The sequence below is a fragment of the Prionailurus bengalensis genome, chromosome B3 (assembly GCF_016509475.1).
Source record: "Prionailurus bengalensis isolate Pbe53 chromosome B3, Fcat_Pben_1.1_paternal_pri, whole genome shotgun sequence".
Classification (NCBI taxonomy): domain Eukaryota; kingdom Metazoa; phylum Chordata; class Mammalia; order Carnivora; family Felidae; genus Prionailurus; species Prionailurus bengalensis.
Genome location: NC_057355.1, coordinates 95739333 through 95760314, shown reverse-complemented (window position 1 = coordinate 95760314; position 20982 = coordinate 95739333). Strand labels below are relative to the sequence as shown.

Genomic DNA, 20982 nt, shown 5'->3' with positions numbered 1-20982 from the left:
ACTCCATGCAGGGCTGGAACTGATATCAGGAGGACAGTTTAAGATTTTAACTTGGAAAGGAGAACCAGACTTGCAACCGGAGAGACTGGAGGGGAATGGAAATGAATGGTTGAAATCACAGAAAAATACATTTCATAGAATGGTGAGGCTATTTGCTAGAATTAGTGAAAGATGAATTAGAAACAAACACTGGTACCATAAAAATCTCTGTTCCACATACTTACGGTGGAATCCACTCTGTGGAATGATTTGTCAGCATCTACAACCCTTCTCTTTTCCCCTAATTCTCAGACCTTCCCTGCCTTCTCCACAGTAACTAGTTGTTTTTGTTTATGTGTTTTAAAGTATCCCCTTGTGTAATAGCTAGTACTCTGTGTCTTTGTCTTTATTGCACTGTAAATAAAATTTATTTCTATGCTTTTCTCCACTATTAGGCTTTTCCATCTTTGTAGCTTTGGTGGGAAGCATAACAATAGATACATTGTGAGTCAGGAAACACTGAATAGAAAGCAGTTGGCATCTACTATTTGCTTACTCTGTGTGGGCATCAACATTTTCAGAGCTTCATGGTTCAATTTTATGATCTCCACTTTCCAGAATTGGGAGACTGAGTTAATTACACAAGGTCACATTTAATAAATGATGAATTCAGACTAGAACCCAGATAATCTGACCCCAGAATATTTACTCTTCAAATTTACTTATTCTCTATATTGACTCTCCAAGAAGTCACTGGCATTCAGATGAAAGCTGATGTGCTATGCATTTCTCAATCCCAAATTCTGAACAGATTGATTTTTTTTTTTTTTAGATTTTGCCTAAATGGAGGTTAGTTAGACTCATAATACTTTGAGAGTTAGAATTTCTTAGGTAAAGAATGATGACCTTAAGGTACTTAATATTGATCACTCTTAATATCTTTATTAGCTTGTGAAGACATACAGAAACCACTGGTTTTGTGAAACTTTCTTCAAGCCTGAGCTATGTTGAAAGGAAGTTACATGTTAAGTTGTATGAGGTCAATTTAAATAATTTTATTATTGATACATTTAGGAGCTGTTCCTTAATAATGTTTGAAGTAATATAATCAGGATAAACACTCCCTTGAGGGTCGGGTAAAGTAAAGAATGATACACCGTGGTCACTTTTAAGCATGTTCTCTAATAACTCAGTCCTTCTGGATAAGCTGATGACCGGCCTCATTCTCTTCTGGCTCTGCATTTCTGGAGGGTGGAAGGATAACTAACTGTTTCCTAAGACAGCAGTTCTCAAACTTGAACATACATCAGAATCACACAGTTGGACTTGTTGCAATGCAGATAGCTGTGTCCTACCTGAATAATTATAGATTTAGTGTGAGGTGGGGCTTTACCCCAGGAATTGCCAATTGAGTGTGAGGTAGTACTCAAGACTTGGTTTTCTAACAGGTTCTCAGGTTGTGCTCTTGTTGCTTATCTAGGATCCACACTTGGAAAACTACTGTTCTAAACTATAGATGTAATAGTTTTAATTTGCAATAGTAGTAATAACTTTAACAGACTACTGGCCTTATCATCTCATAATTTCCTTTGAGAATGAGTACAGATCAACTTTTTCAATACACAAGTCATTGTGTCTGATAAATATGTTCTAACATTGCACTGGCATATATCCAACAACTCTCTAAGTAATGCAACAGTTGATTTAAAATGAGGATATTGTGGAACCATTTTTTTTTCTTAAAGCACTCAGCATGTGTCACTTCTTAAAGTATTTTCACTGGATGCTGGCACATGTAGACCTCCCTATCTTGTCCCTATCCACAGGTATCCCATTATCTACCTGTTCACAGAGACTGCCTCCTAAGTCAGCTTTTCTCCTTTCTAAGACTATGTGAATCTTACTTCCATGTCAGTTAACACTTAAAGTATATATTTTCATATAACCCTGAACATATAGCATCACCCCCCAACCATGACCAGCAGTGACAACCTCCCTGGGTCATTGTCATAGAATGTAAACTTGTATTCATTCTTGCTGAATAGTTACCAAGACAAATCTTTGGATTTATCTTTGACTTGAACTTGAACACCTGTGCATCTAGACCGTGCTCCTTAGGTTCCTATGTAAAATTGGTATAATTAACTCACCTTGAGGGACAGATTGACAACTAGTCATTGAATTATACTGTTATGATCATCATGGGATGTGGTTCCAAATGCTGCTTATTGTGGGTCTCATTTATACAAGTTCAGAAGATAAATTCCATTCAGATATTGAATCAGGAATAGTTTTGTTTGTTTGTTTGTTAATGTAAGCAGTGGGAGTATTTTTAACTCACAGAAACTGTGAAATATGAAATTAGTATTTCCCTCTTTGCCTTTGGTCCTGTAAAGATCAGAGCCAATTTATAACCCAACTACCAACTGTATGGGATGTAAAAACATTTCTATGCCACCATCGTTTGACCTTACTTGCTTATATGCCACAATTTTCTCATTAAAAAAAGAGAATGAACTATAATATGTATAATATGTATTTCTAAAATATGCTTTAAAAACTTCTAAAGCAAGTAAGATGTACTTTTTTAAAGTAAATGTTACACATTTCTCTTTATAACACATATATGAAAGTTATTTAGTATTGGAGCCTGTCTTTTCACACCTCATTTTAGCAGCCCTGTCATCTGTAAGTTAACCCACAAATCCAGGCACTTGTCCTATGGTCTATTATCAGAATTAGGTGGTCTCATCAATGGTATTGACTCTTCAGATTCTTACAGGGCAAGATAAGGTAGTTAAGGCCATTTATAGAAATTCCTAAGGAATACAGATTTTTTTCATTTGGTCATTTAATATATCTAGGTTATTTTTCTTGCTCTTTAACATTAAAATGAAAGAATATATATCAATGGTTTAGCGGTTGTTTTAAATTGAAATGTGCATAGATCCAGTCACAATCTTTTGTTTCACAAGAAACAAAAACAAACAAACAATGATCTCATGTTCCCAAACATGGGCAGCAAAATGAATTAAGGAAAATATCCGTGGTCTAAAATTATGGCAAAATAATTTATAAAAATTCTTTCCTTCCCAACAAAGACTGACTTTACAACTATATATGGATGATAAAATACATATGAACTAAGGAACTAGAGAACATAGCATGACAGTGGTGATGCAGATGAGCAAAGCCAACTGATTTATTTATTTCATAAATATGATCTCATATTTTACTAGTCATAGACACCAGTAGAAAAGAGATTTTCAAGAAGGAAGAAATCAATAATGTAAAAAGATAGGGAGTACAAATATAAGTGCATATAAAAATGGAGAAGACCTGGAGAAAAAAATCATTGAGTTAATTTGTTAAGAGGCTATTGCTAACCTTTGAGTCTTCGATGCCATAATAGCACCAGTGAAAACCAGTGTGTGAACTGCCCAGGTAGATCAGTACATGATGGAATAGTGGGGGTAACTGGGGTTTCACTGTGTTGTTGTTTTTTTTTTTTAAGAAATATGCCATGAATAGTTTCAAGGATTTTCAGAATTAAGAAAAAAAAAGTGTTTTAAGTTTTGATGTGACCGAAATAATTTTCTATGCTAAGAGTAAATAGCTTATGGAAAAGAAAATATTGAAATTTCAAAAGCAAGTGGATACCCAAAAGAATGCGAGGCATCAGGGTTCAGTGCGAGAGGCTGCCAGATGGGCAGAATGAGTTTGGAAAGGAAAAAGGCCATAACTTTGAGACAGAAAACAAAGAAAACAAGAAAAGTAAAGAAAGATTTTTAGTTTCATTTAGTTTCATCATTTTCCTCCAGTTTTCACTTCTACGTGATTGATTCCATAAATATTAAGGATGCACTGTTTTCAAAAGGACTTCAAAAGAACTATATTTAGCACAGGCCCTTCAAAGCTGCAGTTGATGTTATAGCTGTTTCTAGTCCTGGGTCCTTACAAACTAACCAAAAATATAATTTACTGTGGGCACGTTCTTATTTCTCGTAGTGAAGGGGTATTCTTAAATTTGATAGGAAAGGTGAATTCAGACTACCTGCTAATTTGTGACATCAGAGGGCAGGAAGTTGTGCTGACTAACATTCTCCTATTCAGATAAGTGGTGCAAACATGTCGTGCTGTGTCAAATACCATTTATGTAGTGGCTGCGGTATGAAAATATTTGTCTTTATTTATGACATTATAAAGGCACTTTGATAATTTATGGACAATATACATTTTCTCCTTGAGATAGAGCTGAAATGATATCAATGGCAAAATAATAATGATAATGATAATATCATTTTAGTCCATTTCTTTTCCCATTTCTCAAAGAAGGGCTTAAACCAAAAAGGAAAATTTGTGCCCATCTAAAAGATCCTTTCTTACTTTAATTACTACTCAAAATACTTACCTGCAATTATTTTATTGAGCAAGGACATTTAAAAGACAATTAAAATTCAACCAGACTTTGCTTAAACAACTTGAATGATTAACTACAGTAATTAGCTTTGAGAAAATTCATAAAATAAATAAAGCCTTGATACTTCATAATTGAATAGAACCCCAACTTCCTTCCAGCATCTAATTCTGCATTCAGATTATCAGGGGTGCTATTTTAAAGTATTTTCAGGAAATGGATGTAATGATTTTTTTTTTCATTCTTGCATTATTCACACTACAGATTGGCAATTGGAATTGTTGGATAAAGGGAAGTAAATGTACAAATACCTAATAATATATACAAAAAAAGTACCTCCCTACTTGTATCCATCTTCTAGAAGCTTTACTGCTTCGTTGTTTTTTTTTTTTTTTTTCTCTAAATGTTTATTCATTTTTGAAGGAGAGAGAGACAGAGCACAAGTCGGGGAGGGGCAGAGAGAGAGGGAGACACAGAATCCAAAGCAGTCTCCATCCAGGCTCTGAGCTGTGAGCACAGAGCCAGATGCGGGGCTTGAACCCACAAACTGCAAGATCATGACTGGAGTTGAAGTCGGAAGCTTAACTGACTGAGCTTCCAGGCACCTCTTACTGCTTCTTATAATAACACTTTACGTGCTTTTTTTCGTAACAACATAATGTATAAATAAGTAGATATTATTATTTCTGCAAGCATCTGAGCTAGATTGAGTCTTACGAGTTTATATCAATAATTGCACATTGTACAGAAGCTAATACACTTAATCCCTTTTCAATGCTATTTGCATATTCCAAAGTGTGCATTCCCAAGATAGGAACAAACTGATAAATTAAATTTTTAAAAATGCTGGTTAATTGGGAAAGGAAAGAGACACACCTTTGTTGGTGCAGATAAGTTTATGTCATGGCTCTGAAATATGTTTTATGACTTTGATGTGCCAGTAGGTACATCTGAGTTTAAAAATATTTCCCTTTCCTTTAGTTTTTTTTTTAATTTTTTTTTCAAAATTTATTTATTTTTGGGACAGAGAGAGACAGAGCATGAATGGGGGAGGGGCAGAGAGAGAGGGAGACACAGAATCGGAAACAGGCTCCAGGCTCTGAGCCATCAGCCCAGAGCCCGATGCGGGGCTCGAACTCACGGTCCGCGAGATCGTGACCTGGCTGATGTCGGACGCTTAACCAACTGCGCCACCCAGGCGCCCCTCCTTTAGTTTTTTAATCTTAAATTTTATTTTTACTAAAGAGTTGTATCTTCTCATTACTTTTGTGATTGCATAATGGAAATTCCTGAAACATCAAGAATGAAATCTAATTTTAGAGTCTTTTCAGTGATTTTCATCAATTGATAGATTCTCTTTATTCTGTAAGATACTGATCCTGAAAGATGTTCCACAAATAAAGGTTTTTTAAAAATACCATAAGCCCCTCTAGGAGTATTACAAAGTGTGTGTTAACATGTTCAAAGTTCTGGGAAGTTCTGCAGGAAAGCAAACTTATTCATATAGTCAATCTCCCAACACTATTTGTTCTGCTTCCTTTTAACATGATCCCTAATGACTTTTTTCTAAAACAGGTTTTGGCAAATACTGTTTCAATTAATATAAATGTGCTTAGATGTCAGTTTTCTTAATTCTTTCATCTTTCCTTAGAAATGATTATCAACTGAGCTCTAAAGCATGTAAACAAACCCTTTTGCATGAAATTCAGGCTCCTTACAAAGAAAGGATGAGTAACAGATGTTAATTTGATGGCGCATGTCCCTGACACATTATATGACTAGGATACATAACTAGCTAGTCATTGGCCATGATGGAATGAGGTCTCCTGAGTTTTTCTGTACAGAATCCTCTTCTTCACATATATTCCTATATTAATACTGTTTATTCACCAAGCATTATTCTGCTCCTATAACAAAACCCCTGGACCTTAGAGGACATCAAATCTCTTCTCCTTTCTCTATCTTATTCCCTCTGCCATGATTTACCTCAGAACACAAGACTACCAAACAAAAAGAGTTAACATAGATATCAGACTGAATGGAAATGATTGGCATTTGTAAAGTTAATGCTTTGAAATGTCACACTTAATTAAATTTGACAAAACCTCTTAAATAGCAATTCTACCAAGGAACCAGCTTCAAAATTTGGAGACCATAAAGAAGGATGAGGGAGGAGGCATGGCCCCACTCCCGAGGTTTTCACACTCTCGTTGAAGAGGACTGACATCTAATTATAATAGGACAGATTATATACACTATAATTTACTATTTCTTAAGTTGCTCTGCTGATGTAATTTATTTCCAACTGTTTATTCAATTGACATCATGTGAAACTGGCAAATACTTCTTTTTCCATTTAAATATTTTTATTGTCTTTAATATAAAATAAAGAAATGGAAAATCAATTTTGTTTATCTGACTACACTATTAATGATTTCTAGATCCATTTCTCCCAGCAACATTTTGCCAGTTTTCCTGCAGTCCAGAACCCTACTGATAGTATAAGAATTGGTACACTTTGTGATTTTTAAAGTAATTTAACTACTTAGTATAGTGGGTGGTGGTCACTCTGTGTCTCATCATCCCTGTGAAATAGCTATGTTCTCAGCAGAGGTTAAAAGACTGACACCTGATATTTCATATCTGCAAAGAGGTGCTTCCTCATTAAAATTTGACTTTTTTTAAATTTAAAAAAAAATTTTAAATGTTTATTTCTAAGAAAGAGAGAGAGAGAGTGAGCAAGAGAGAGAAAGAGGAGGGGAGGGGCAGAGAGAGAGGGAGACACAGAATCCAAAGCAGGCTCCAGGCCCTGAGCTTTCAGCACAGAACCCGACACGGGGCTTGAACTTGTGAACTGCCAGATCATGACCTGAGCCAAAGTTGGACACCCAACCGATTGAGCCACCCAGTCCCTCCAAAATTTAAAACATTTTGAGTATCACTTCATTTAGTGTCATTTTTGCTGTATCTACAAATTATATTTTCTTTTGGAACTACTATATGCTGTATACTTGTGGAACAGTTGACAAACAATCAGTACATTTTATAATTTTAAGTTTATAGTTACAGGCAAAATACAACCTCATAGCCTCCTCTTTGTCTTTATCTGCATTGAGCCTATATTCCTGGAAGCCACAGGCATAGACTTCTCCAAAGCCAGTGGTTTCTCATTCAAAAATAAACTCAAGAAGTAATCTAATTTTATATAATGGAAATCTTCTTCATAGCTGTAGTCATTCATAGGCAAAAATATACTTTAACTCTAGGGAAAGGCAAGCAGCAAGCCCACCTAGATCTTTGCAGTGGCCTTGCTATAACACACCGGTTTCCCTTTATTTGCAGGGCACCTTTTTAAATTTCAGAGTAGAGGGACTTCAGTGAGTGCATCTAGAATATACTCACAAGTAACTTGTCAGAAGAGAATGTGGGCCAAGTTTGTATTCAGTTCTCACAATATTAAAAAAACAAAAACAAAAACGGGGGCTATGGGTTATATGGCAGTGTTTCTAAACTGATTATCCCAAACAGAGACTCAGCTTGATGCCAATTCTTTACATGAACTGCCAGACTAAACAAGTACCTTTTGAGGTTCATCCATCACAATTTATGATACATTAAGCTAAATCTAATGTTCTCTCAGGCTGGTGTTAGGGGATTTTCAATAGTCAGACTAAGAAATTGCATTTGGGGAAAGGGATTTCTCCTTTCTTTTTCTGTAGAATTTCTTTAGTTCTATAGAGTCTTGTTATGTCTGTTGGATCCTTGTTATACTTTGGTACTAATCGCAGATTGATTTTAAGCATTTAAATCTTAACTGGTTAGCAGGAAATGACTTTAAATTAACATTGCATGAACTACCGTAAATTGTTCACTGAAAAAGAGAGTGTTTAATTATAAATGAAGGAACCTGCTTCCCAGTTGATTAACTATATTAAACACTTTATATTTTCAAAGCTCTACACTATTGCTAATAAGCTATTTCTCACAATGGGTCTCAGAGGAAGCCTACTACTATCACCTCCTATTTTTATAAATGATGCACTTGACCCATAAAAATTAGATTGCCCATATTGGACTACATAAAAATGAAAAGCTAGAATTAGGTTTCAAGATCTTAATGTACCTGTGCCTAGTTTACAGAGGCATGCTTTTAGTTTTCTGAGGAGCTAAGGTTAGAAAGTCAAATAAATTTAACTGGCCACTGGTCCAAGAGATCTTTGTTCGTGGATTCCCACACATGCACGCACGCACATACACATTATTTCTTTTCTCTTAGAACATTTCTGTTCTGTGTGCAAAACTAGGTATTTTGTTATGAGGTAACATAAGACAAACTCAATGAGATGGCTCTCCAGTCAAATGATCCATGCTACTTATTCTGATATTCCTTAACTTTAGCTCACTTGCCAGACTGACTTGTCCCTCTTTTCCTTTTTAGAATCTGTCATTCAGAAGACTAATGTGATTGACATTGGTCAAGTCACAGAGTGGCCTCATACTGAGAACAACAAATATTTGTGGCAATGAGTTCATTTTAAAAGCCCACTTGATTATTTTGCTTTTTATCAAAAAATACAGTTGCAAACCTATTGAATTTTGTAATTAATTGATTATTAGAGTTAAAATCTTTAATATTTTTAATACTTCAGATTTTAAAAGTTATTTTCCATGAATAAAACAGTTTGGAACACATATTATAAATATTTTATGGTTTTTAAAAAATCAGTGGCTTTGAATTGTTTTGTTGTTTAAATCTAACAAATCTGATGTACTTGCAGCTCTCTCAGTGGTGGTATCCATTTACTATGTCACTAAGCAGAGAGCAGACCTAACAGTAACTGCCTAGTAAATAAATATTAATCACCAACACATCAGAAGTTTTTGTTGTGTTTATATATGGCCACCCTAATAATTTTGGAATGAAATTTATTCTCAATGTGCGTCCATATGAAGCTATTAATAAATTAATATATATACTTAAACTTCTAAAATTAAGAATTGTCTGTTTAAAAATTTTATTTAGGTTTATCATTTTTTCTGTAGAAACAGAATCAGGAAAATTCTTACCAAATGAAAGTAAACTCATTTAAATATTATGGTGCTGACAAAAGTAAATGCTCCTTGACATACTAATTTTTGGGGACTCTTAAAAAAAGAAAAACTATTGTAGGGTACAATTTACTTTGTGCTATAGAACTTTAATTATATTTGAAATATGTGTGCACAAGTTATATACCAAATATAGGCATTTTCAGCACATTTTCCTTTCTAGCCACAAAGTTGTATTTCAGTGCCTGTTAAAATATAATTGTATACACACACACACACACACACACACACTCTGGGTAATAGAATGACATAATTTCTCTTAATTTCATCCTACAGTCATATACTGATAAAGACATTGTTAGCAATAAATAAATAATTGTTAGCATTTTATTTGTGGAAAAATGTAACAAACAATGGTATGAGAATGTGATTTAAATATTTGTTTTTTGGTGTTTTCATTAAGAATGAAGATTTGTGCCTTTTCTGAACAATATTTTAAAGGATACTCTGAGATTCAGATTTCTTCAGAGTTATAACATTTAATATCTATGTAGAGTGTGGTTTTTCTAGACAGGAGTATCCTAAGTGTCAGGTGGATAAATTGGACTATAATCTATGAGTACAAAATATGCTGTACCAGTACATGAGGGTAAGGATTATGTCTGCTTTGTTCATCTCATGTAATAAGAGCCTCATCTAGCACCTACTCCTGAAAAGGAGCCCTATAAATTTTTCTTGAATAAAAAGAAATATATAAACATTGTTTTTGATATTCATTTATCTCTCCTCAGTTGCAAACAAAAAAGCAGATGAAAATATATGGGGCTGACTAGTAAATAAAATTAAAAGCAAATTTTTTTTTAATTTCTAGTGCATTCTTATATAGTTCTAAGATTTCCATGGTATTTTCTTGCTTTTATGGGATGAACTAAGAAAAATCAGGTTAAACTCAAGAAAGGTCACCCACAATGCAATGAGAAGGCCTCTGTTATCTGCAGGTCTTTTAAATTCACATCATTTTTGCCAGTGTCATTTATATATGGTTAATGGTAAAAGTGAATGGACAATATTTTATTCTGATTATTAATGTTTCAGTGCATATGCCACATTTTATCATATAGGGATATTAAGTCATATTAAGGGGGAGGGAAATGAGTAGGATGTTAGTAAAGAGAAGATTGTATGTCTGTGAATCACTGCCATAAATAAATGTGCAAACCCTATTCTATATTGAGTCCCATGGTATCATTCAAAGTTTAGAACTGGGGCCCTTGGGAGGCCAGTAGATGCTCCCCCAAAAGTCTCTGGTAGTTGTCACTGCTGACACATGTTAAGAGAACAGTACTGCCCTTAGACCCAGAAAGCACTGCTGTTAGGATACAAACACAGCATGTTTTCCAAACCATCTGCCAAGAGGTTCTTCTGGCCATCTGCATGAGCCAGCACACAGATTCAACTGGAAACATCTATGTATGGTGCAATAGAACAGTCATAGCAAATGTGTTTTTTTTTAATTCTCTTCAGTGCAGGTTATTTAAATATATGAAAATGCCTTATGAATATGAACTGACTCAATTCTTACCAAACTAGTTTTGGTCAGCATGTAGATAAAATCTTAGAAGAATTTTCTTTAATCTGACATTTGTGCAATTGCACCATCTGTGAAATTGCACCATAATTAAAGGGTGGCACAGGTATTGAATTGGGCTTATGATCCATATTGTTATTTTTAAGTCTAATACCTAAATGATTTTATACAAAACAAGTTACATCGTGTGTTCAAAATTCATTGGCAACAATTTTTAAGTATCATATATAGACAAAGCATCTTTTATATCACTGGAAAATATTATCTAATTTACAAAAATCAGTGTTTAGAATCTCTAAGTGACTTAGATCTTCAGCCTGTTTCCAGGTTTCCTAAATGAGGTTTTTGACATGCACACAACAAAGAAACATATATACACTTTATTTTATTTTGTTTTACTTTATTTCAGCCCAGAGATGATTACCTAGAGTGAATGAATCCTTAATATTATGGAAGTAACACTAACTACTTATGGAATTTTTATGTTTTAGCATTAAAAAAAGGACGATTTTGGATCACACCAGATCCTTATCACAAAGATGACAACATCCAGATTGGGCGTGAGGTGAAAATATCTTGCCAAGTAGAAGCTGTTCCTTCTGAGGAGTTAACATTTAGTTGGTTTAAAAATGGTCGTCCATTGAGAAGTTCTGAGCGGATGGTTATTACGCAGACTGATCCGGATGTTTCCCCGGGAACGACAAACTTGGACATCATTGATTTAAAATTCACGGATTTTGGGACATACACATGTGTAGCATCTCTGAAGGGAGGAGGAATATCTGATATCAGTATTGATGTTAATATATCCAGCAGCACAGGTAAGAAGCATATTTGTGATGCAGAAGATGTTTGCATTGATTTCTTTATGTGTAGCAGACAAAATAGTCTTCAGTCAAGCTAAGAACATTCTTATTTCCGTTTCCTAAAACCACAGTTCTAACATTCTGAATGTCTAATAAATATCACGTTAAAAGACATTGTTACTTCTGTTTTGATTTAGGTTTGTAGGAGGTTTTACAGAAGTAGTGTGAGTAACAGTAATAGCATTGGCTATGATAGGCATAGGCTTCCAGATTAAATAGTAACAGGTGTTTTTTTTTTCTTAAGTTAACTAGGAGCCCTCTGTAGAGCCTAGAATTATATTAATTAATAAAGTTAACAAATTCCTAAAGAGTTAAGACAAATTTTGGAAATGTTAAACAAACAAAATATTTAGTCCTAAGAAGCAAATACTAAGAGATCATTTGAAAGTATTCAAATACAAGATTTATAAGAAATGCATTTTCCACCAATTCAAACCAATGATAAAAGTGTTAAACTTGTAATCCGATGTGATTTTTGAAGAACGTTACGATAGAATCTCTTCACAGTGGGAACGATTAAATATAAAAATATACTGGAGTGAAATTCCTTCTTTTAAAGTTAAAAATGAAAGTGTTATCAATTTTCTCTCGACTAAACATACATCTGTAGATGAGGTAAATTATAGGACTTTGGTATGGGAGGACATGCTAGCTTACCTCTTAGGATGTTTTTAAAAAGCCTTGTGATTCTGTGAACTGCAATCAGTATGCATGGGGACGACACCAACGTAGCTTTGTTTTGCCAGCTTGTTACCAGACTGAATTTCAATTTAGGATTTTTGTATAATTCTAGGGTGAATAATACGTGTTGAAAACATAGAGCACAGATGTCGCCAGCAGACATACTCTGTTTTGAGAACATTTAAACGGCTTTTCCTTTCCAGTCAGGAGGCATTTTGACTCTCGTGTGGTAACAGATTGACTTGTGATTTTGTGTCTTCTCATGATTTAAATTCCGGTGGACAGTGGATTGATTTTACTCCTTAAGGGACATAGGTCCATCTTCAGGCTGACCACATGTGCTTACTTTTCACCATTCCACATTATTTCTAAGAGATATTTCATTTTTATCAGCCACGGTTAATGTGAAAGGAGGTTAGAGGGATGAAAGTTACTTGTCTTTGGCAGAAGTCACTTTCTAGGCAAAATGATAATAATAGCTATTTTGATAGTAACTATTATCTGAACTTTATTTCCAGGTCGGTGCTAGCACCATTTTAGGATATCTCATAGAAAGCTGTTGATATGCTTAGTCATCATTGTTTATGTTTTCATTCCGTCAACAGACATCCATTGATTGCCTACATCAGTGTGCTAGGTGACATCCCACAATGTTATTTCCTGTAAGAGTGAGAACAATTTTGTAAGACCCAGAATTATCTGTCCTTATTTTTGAGGGACGATTTTCCAGAATTGGTCTACACTAAATTGTAAACACTGCTTTTTTTTGTTTGCTTGTTTGTGTGGTTTTGTTTGCTTGTTGTTGTTGTTGTTGTTGTTGTTGTTTTTCCGGAACCAGTGACATAAACCCAGATCCAAACAATCAATACTGCTATCGAAACAGACTTGTCTGATGGTAGCATAGTTCATTCAACATTAAACTTAGACAAAAGAGGGAACGTAGAATGGACAGAAGAAAGGAGTATTATATAATATCTACAAAATTAGTTCTGACATTCATTTTCTTTGTCTCTTTTTTTTATGTTTATTTATTTTTGGGAGAGAGAGAGAGAGTGTGCCTGAGTGAGTAAGCAAGGGAAGGGCAGAGAGAGAATGAGAGGGAGAGAATCCCAAGCAGAGAGAGAGAGAGAGAGAGAGGGAAGGAGAGACAGTACCACGCAGGCTACACACTGTCAGTGCAGAGCCTGATGCAGGGCTTGAACCTATGAATTGTCCAATCGTGACCTGAGCCAAAATCAAGAGTCAGATGCTTAACTGACTGAACCACCCTGCTGGCTCCTGACACTCATTTTCAAATATACTACTTATATTACCCATTTCAAACTATGGGCTGTAAGAGAAAAGGAGAAGAGGTAACTAGCATTGATTGATGAAATTTCTAAAAATCCTAAGTGAAAAGAAATGTCAGAAAAGCAGAAAATATTCTAGAAATGCCTCTTAGTAATAAAAGTTTAGTTATAATAAGTAAAATTTCTTAAACTGTTATCATCTGGTCTGGTTACCAAATGTAACAATGCTAGAGATAAAAGGAGATATATTAAGTCCTCTTTTAAAACACTCCCCTTTGCTGTCTCCCACCCATCACAGACAGACCTGGTTATTGTCTGTCTCCTCCTTAGAGTGGAAGCTCCATGTAGTCCAGGCCTTTGTCTGTACTGCTTGTTATTATAATATCAGCATCTGGAGCAATACATAGTACATCGTAGGTACTCAAAAAGTAATTTTATTTATTATTTATTTATTTACTTGTTTACTTATTTGTTTACTTATTTATTTATTTATATTGAGCAGGGGAAAGGAGCAAAAGGAGAGAGAAAAAGAATCTTAATCGTAAGCAGGCTCCATACTCAGTCTGAAACCTGATGCAGGGCTTGATCCCATGACCCTGGGTTCCTGACCTGAGCTGAAATCCAGAGTCAGACACTCAACCAACTGAGCCATCCAGGCCCCCCCCCCAAAAAATAATTACTAGATAAAGAAATGAGCTAATTTGTGCCCATAGCTTTCCTTTTTAGGTTTTCTTTTCTCTTATTACTCTGAGTTAGGCATTTTGTGTCTCTCTCCCTTCCCTTATAATTTCCTACTGTCTTTAAGAAACATTATTCAGTACGCCAATGTATACTGTGATTTGAGGTGTTATCACTATTAAGGGCAGGAATGGCTCCATAATTTATGGTGTCCTGCGGAAATATAAAGCAGATCCCGTGTTCAGAACTTGCTGAGAATTTCACGGTAACAACATCGAAGCATTAATTTAAGCACAGGATCCTTGTGAGTGTGGCTGGCATGGTACTGACATGCACAGGGGATTGAACTTTGATAGAAAGGCCTGAAGAAGATGAAGTTTAATCTAAAGCATGAGTCACTTACTGGAGGCAATCGCATATTCTGTCTTTATGCCAAAACTTGTTTTCATGCTCTATTTTGATTACAATAGAACGGAATACCGGATTACATTATAAAGATCTGCAGATCTGAGATTATGTGATTCAATGGGTACTGAAAATACTATTTTTATCCTCACATAGTAGAAGACTCCACTTAAAGCAATGCTTTAGGATGAAATATAGAGGTATTCCTGGGGGTAGAATTTGAACAGTGAGAATGAACAAGCTGTAACATGGAGGAAAATCTTGGACTACATTAATTCTATGAACCACACGGGAGGATTCAAAGGAAATTTCCACAATCGGGCGAGTGAAGTCAAAGAGGAGGAAATTGCTGTTAATATTTAAGTAAATATGTGGGGACCTCTTAGGTTCTGGATTTTGCTAGTTATATTATTACTATTTCAGGGAATTTAGGATTGACCAAGTGGTCGTGATTTTCTTATGTGCTAGATGTTTTCTATATGTTAAATGTAAGCTATTTAGGGTGACATCTTAAACTTAAAAAAAACCTCTAAATCTTTTGTTTTTCATAAAAATCTTACACTTAGGCCTGAGTTATCACTTACTGTGTTTAAGAGACATATATTAACTTTACTAAGCTTTGGATGAGGTACCATAAGGCAATTCTGCCTAATATAGTTAGAAAAGCATTTTTTTTTTTAATGAAAGCCACATCTCTAGATATGCTTTTGAGGACTTTTAAAACTGAAATATAAAATATCTCAGGAAGGTAAATCCTAGTTTACAGAATTATTAATATTTTAAAAAGATAATGATTTGATTTAAAAAAAATGAAGAGAAAGGCTACATGTATTTATTTTGGAGTTTGCCTCATGCATTTGATTGAATAATAAAAACTGTGATATATGATGATAGATTGTCTTATTTTCACATTAATTCATTATTAGTAGCTACTTTCATTCTGACTCTGCAAGCATTCAGATTGTTTTATTGCATTTGTTTTGTCTATTTAAAATTCATGTTTCTGGGGCACCTGGGTGGCTCAGTTGGTTGAATGTCCAATTCTTGATTTCGGCTCAAGTCATGATCCCATGATCATGTGATTGGGCCCTGTGATGGGCTCTGTGCTGAGCATGGAACCTGATAAAGATTCTCTCTCTCCTTTTGCCCCTTTCCCCCACTCATGTTTTCTCTCTCATTCTAATAATAATAGTAATAATAATAATAATGATAATAATAATAATTCCATGTTTCTTGCAGATTCTTCTACTGTTATTGTTCTGCATCTGGCTCCATGTCATATGGTGATGGACAAATGGGCCTTTTCCTTAGGGACCTTACAATCTAAGTTTTCATATTACTTAGTTATCAGGTGACTTAGAAATTAGGCAGAGTTTATAGTGGGAAGGAAGCTGTACTTAAATTTGATCATATTTCTGTAGGAACTGTGAATGCTTTCTTTAATATTAGCCCAGGAAAGTTTCAGAGGAAAATGACATTTGAGTTAAATCTTGATAGAAATGGCATTGTGATAGGGATAGTGGAGGGAGGAGGGTACAGCTGGCAAAATATACAGGATGAAGAAAGTCCTGGAAATATTACATGATTCTTCATGTTCTGCTTTTACTATAGGATTGATAGTAATTGATATTAAGATAAGTTGTATTGGTTTATTTCAATTTTATTGCTATCATTATGGAAGCTATATTTTATCTAGTAGATAGCTTTAAAAAACACATTGTAGTAATTATAAATTTATCAGTTAAAAGTAAATATACTGAAATTTTCATTGTTACAGTTCAATTTTGTAAAATGAAAATCTTCCCCATACTTGCTGAAAAAAGCATGTGAATTTTAGCCTAAAATCCCAGCAATAGTTAAACCAACTCTTAAAATCTTTTCACCTGATTGTTATTCATTTTAAAATATAATTGTTACCGTAACTATTTAATTTTCAGAAGGCTTGCTGAGAATTACTCCATTGCTTCCTCCAGGGTCGTTCTGAGGTAAAGTCCTTAGGTACTATTAGTTTGCATGTACTTCTTTGCATGACCTGACAAACGTGTAGGTTTATAGGAAACTCAGAAGCATCTACATCATGCTAGAAAATATAAACAGTGAGACTGGCGATCTGTGGAATTCCCGTGGTGAGACATCTGGTGGGCAAATAGAGCAGAAGACTCAAAACAGAGTTGATGATTTTCTCCTCCCTTGTTAGAATCCATGAGCATTTTGTATAGCAGAAAATTGAGCAAGATTTAGAGGATTAAACCATAAGCATAGGCACACAGAGCTGACCAACTGAGAAAATAATTTTGAAATTTTAGCTTCGCTGCTGACTACCTGACTGGCTACTATAAATATGATGGTTAACAAATGTTTGTACAAGCATTCACACCTGTGAAATTAAATGCTCTTGATAACACGGGGATATAATACACAACTAATAAGAATAGCTAATGAGCTGGAAGGCAACAGAAAAATGATTAAGCCCTGTTCATTAATTTGCTTCTTTGCCCTTTTTCAGTTAAAGAATAATAGAAACGCATGAAATTCTGCTGATTAAAACTGAAGTTCTATAGAATGACTGTAGTGAAAGATAGACCCTTTCATGTAAGAGGAAATCATAAATAAAACCAATGCATGTAAGATCTGACAATGCTTTGATAAGAGGAAACTTCCATGCAGTGAAAAGTTATGTAATCACTTACTCAGTTACTAGACCCAGAAAAATTCATTTTCTTCCTTTACTCCAAAATTATGAAGTTCAGTCCATGACCTACAAATTAATGGTGAAGAACAGAGGTCAGCAATCTTTTTCTAGAAAGGTCCAAATAGTAAATATTTTCAGCTTTGTAGGCTATGAGGTTTCTGTTGCAACTATCTTAGTCTGCTGTTGTAGTAGGAAAGTTTCCACATACAGTGGGCATGACTATGTCCTAATAAAACTTTATTTATAAAAAACAGGTTGTGGGCCATATTTTGCCTCAGGCCATATTGTGCTAAAATGTAACCTAGATTGTTGGAACTTAAAATAGTAACAAAGCTGAATTCTTATGGACTTACTAGGAAACTAAGCTAAACCCACAAATAACTGCTATTTGTCTATACAAATATTAATATATTTTCTATAGACTGAGGTGATATCTCAGCCTTTCTCTATTTCTTATTCATCTGTATATCTTATTGGGTCCCTGGTTAAGCTGATAATTGTCTGCTAGGATGGTCCACGTTCTAGAATTAATGCATTAAGATCTTCTGAGATTACTTGAGATAGCTCAAATCTCCTTCCTAACACACAAGATTTTCTGCTGCCATCCCTATTCTGCTTGTGACCTCTTAGAGCTATCTTTTATCTGTTTCTACATTTAAAAAATTGTTTTGAATAGCTGAGGAGACAATGAAAAAAAACAACTTTAAAAAAATTTGATACACTGAACTTTGGAGTCTCCTGATTATGGGGTCAGTGTGCTTTTTTCTGAAAGGCTGATTGGCTACTATTCACACTGACCTCAGGCAGGACTGGTTCTTACAGACTGAATTTACTCTCAATGCTGAAGCTTCCTCTCTCAGTTGACTCTTGTGCTTATTGGAAGGGGTATTATATCCGTCCTTGATACGGGTCAAGAAGAAGCATTGCGTTTTGAGCAGTGTGTCAGTAAAGAGACTGTCACTCTAAAAACTGGTGAATTATCTCTTCTACAGACTTTCCCACTTTCTCTTCATAGGCTTTCCTCTTCATTTACAGCACTGGGACTGGAACTAAATGTAGCTAGCATATATCTTTACTGTGGTACTTAGAGCCTTAAATTGCTATTGTACTTAGTGAATTTCCCAGAGAGACACTGAACTGCAAAATACCGTGTTTAATCACCACATACCCAGAACATTCCTTAGGAAATATTGGGCTATGCATACTCAGAGAGATACCTAATTCTTTTCATTTGTGCTTTCAGTAAAGGATGGTATTACTGATGGCCTGTATGGTAGGTGTGGCTATATAAATTCATATTTAGTTATGTAAAAGTTTACCAAGAATATTTTATGCTTAACATTGCCTATTTGAAAATAAGTTTTACTCCTTATATTAAATGTTTTAACTTTAAAATTATTTAATAATTTGGAATTATTTCTTCTGCTCATTTATGTAATTCTTGTATTGCTCAGTGGCTGATGCAGATTTTCTACAAAGGAGACCTATAAATGCAACAATTTGGAAGTGTTGGAGTGGCCAGGCAACTTGTCTGGAATCTGTGTTTGGATAGCTAATATGGCTTTAATTTAGATTGTATGTTTTCAATAGTAAAAGAAAAATAGCAGAAATAGCAAAATTTTCTAAAGATGTCTATACTCACTCTTAAGTAGGTTTGAGAAAATATCAGTTGTCCATATCAAATATTATTGTTTGCATTATTCTTATTATTATCATTTAATTTCAGGTAGCTTAATGGGGATTGTGGTGTTTGGAGCTTATGACCAATTCTGTGTTGTCTTTGATAACAACCATTCAAATAGTCAGAACCCCATACTTGAATGTTTTTAAGGTAAAGATACTTTCAGAAGTCTTACCAAGTGCCATATTAAAATGTGCCGAATGACCTAAGAGAAAAATTGTTAAATTACACAAAAATAAGGCAAAGTTCTTTACAAAAAGACTCCTGAAACTTCTGAAGTCGTCTTAATGGAGACAGGAAACCCTCCACAAGAAATGTACACACTATTGATAGCTCCCAACATTGGTATTTTTTCCTTCCATCTGGTATATAACACCTTTATTTCACAGTCTGTCAGCCCTAAAGAAACTGCCCTTAGTGGAGGAATATTGAGGCTTGGAAATTTAAATTTGAGAGGCAAAGCTAATTGACAGTGCAAGAAGGAATAAAGCCAAGTGTTCTAATATAGCAGAGAGAAATTAAGTATAGCTGTCACCTGCAATTCTGGAATTAATTCATGAAACATAGTGCATATTCAATCCAAAAAAAAGTTTTATTCAACAACCACTGTAGGAAAGGAGGTATGGAAGAAATAAAAACAAATAGGGTATAATTCATAATTAATTGTATATCATAGTGAGAATACACTTGAAAACCTTAATAACAGATGAAGTCTAGAGTTGCTTCACAAGCTATCAGAGAAATATAGAAACATAGAATGAAATGATTGAATCTGGTCATCAAGAGTTCTATGGAACAGGTGGCATCTGAACTGGATTAAGAATGAGGATTGTATGCCCCTAGATCTTAGAAGAAAATGCATATAATTAGATCTCATTCACTCAAGCAAGAATAACCAAAAGAACTTTATCAAGGGGTGAGTATGATCAGATTGGTATTTGGGGAGGGGGGGAGGCTATTCATTGGATGAATCCTCAGAGTTCCAAAAAGAGACAATTAGAGGAAGAATGGTGGAGATATAAAATAGTTTCATTTAGAGATAATGTGAGAGAGAAAACAGAAAAATTTTATTAAGAAGCAAAAAGGCAGTGGGGCTAGGCAGTCCTTCATGGATGTGAATATTAATGTCACTCATGAATGTCATCTGAGAAGTCAATAAAACCTCTTTGCATCTTAGATTCCTTATCTCTCCACTATAGCTTTGGAATATTTTTAAGGAAGAGATTAAAGAAATAGAGTGGGAAAAAAAGAACATTAAAGCAAGACAAAACACCCTCATTTTGGAGTGGGGGAGGGGAGGGGCTATTTCTTCAGCTGAAGAAATTAATAAGAATCAGATGAGGCTCTGGGGAGCACTTATAACCTCTCCTGTTAAGGGACAATTTAGTCAGTGACCAATACTCTCAAGTCAGCTTAAGAGAGAGTCTGACTGGCATCAGGAAATAAGATAAAAACAGAGAGCGAGACAAACCATAAGGGATTCTTAAATACAGAGAGCAAACTGAGAGTTGCTGGTGGGGTGTTGGGTAGGGGGATGGGCTAAATGGGTGATAGACATTAAGGAGGGCACTTGTTGGGATGAGCACTGGGTGGTATATGCAAGTGATAAATCACTAATTCTACCCCTGAAACCAGTACTACACTGTATATTAACTAA

The 20982-nt window shown here is 34.8% G+C and overlaps 1 protein-coding gene across 1 annotated transcript in view; it reads left to right on the top strand.

Moving 5' to 3' along the window:
• Positions 1-20982, top strand: part of MDGA2 (MAM domain containing glycosylphosphatidylinositol anchor 2) — an 858520-nt gene that overhangs the window by 628966 nt on the left and 208572 nt on the right. The window contains exon 7 of the mRNA XM_043556078.1: positions 11525-11854. Within this exon, the coding sequence (XP_043412013.1) occupies positions 11525-11854 (330 nt within the window). The remainder of the gene's footprint in view (positions 1-11524; positions 11855-20982) is intronic.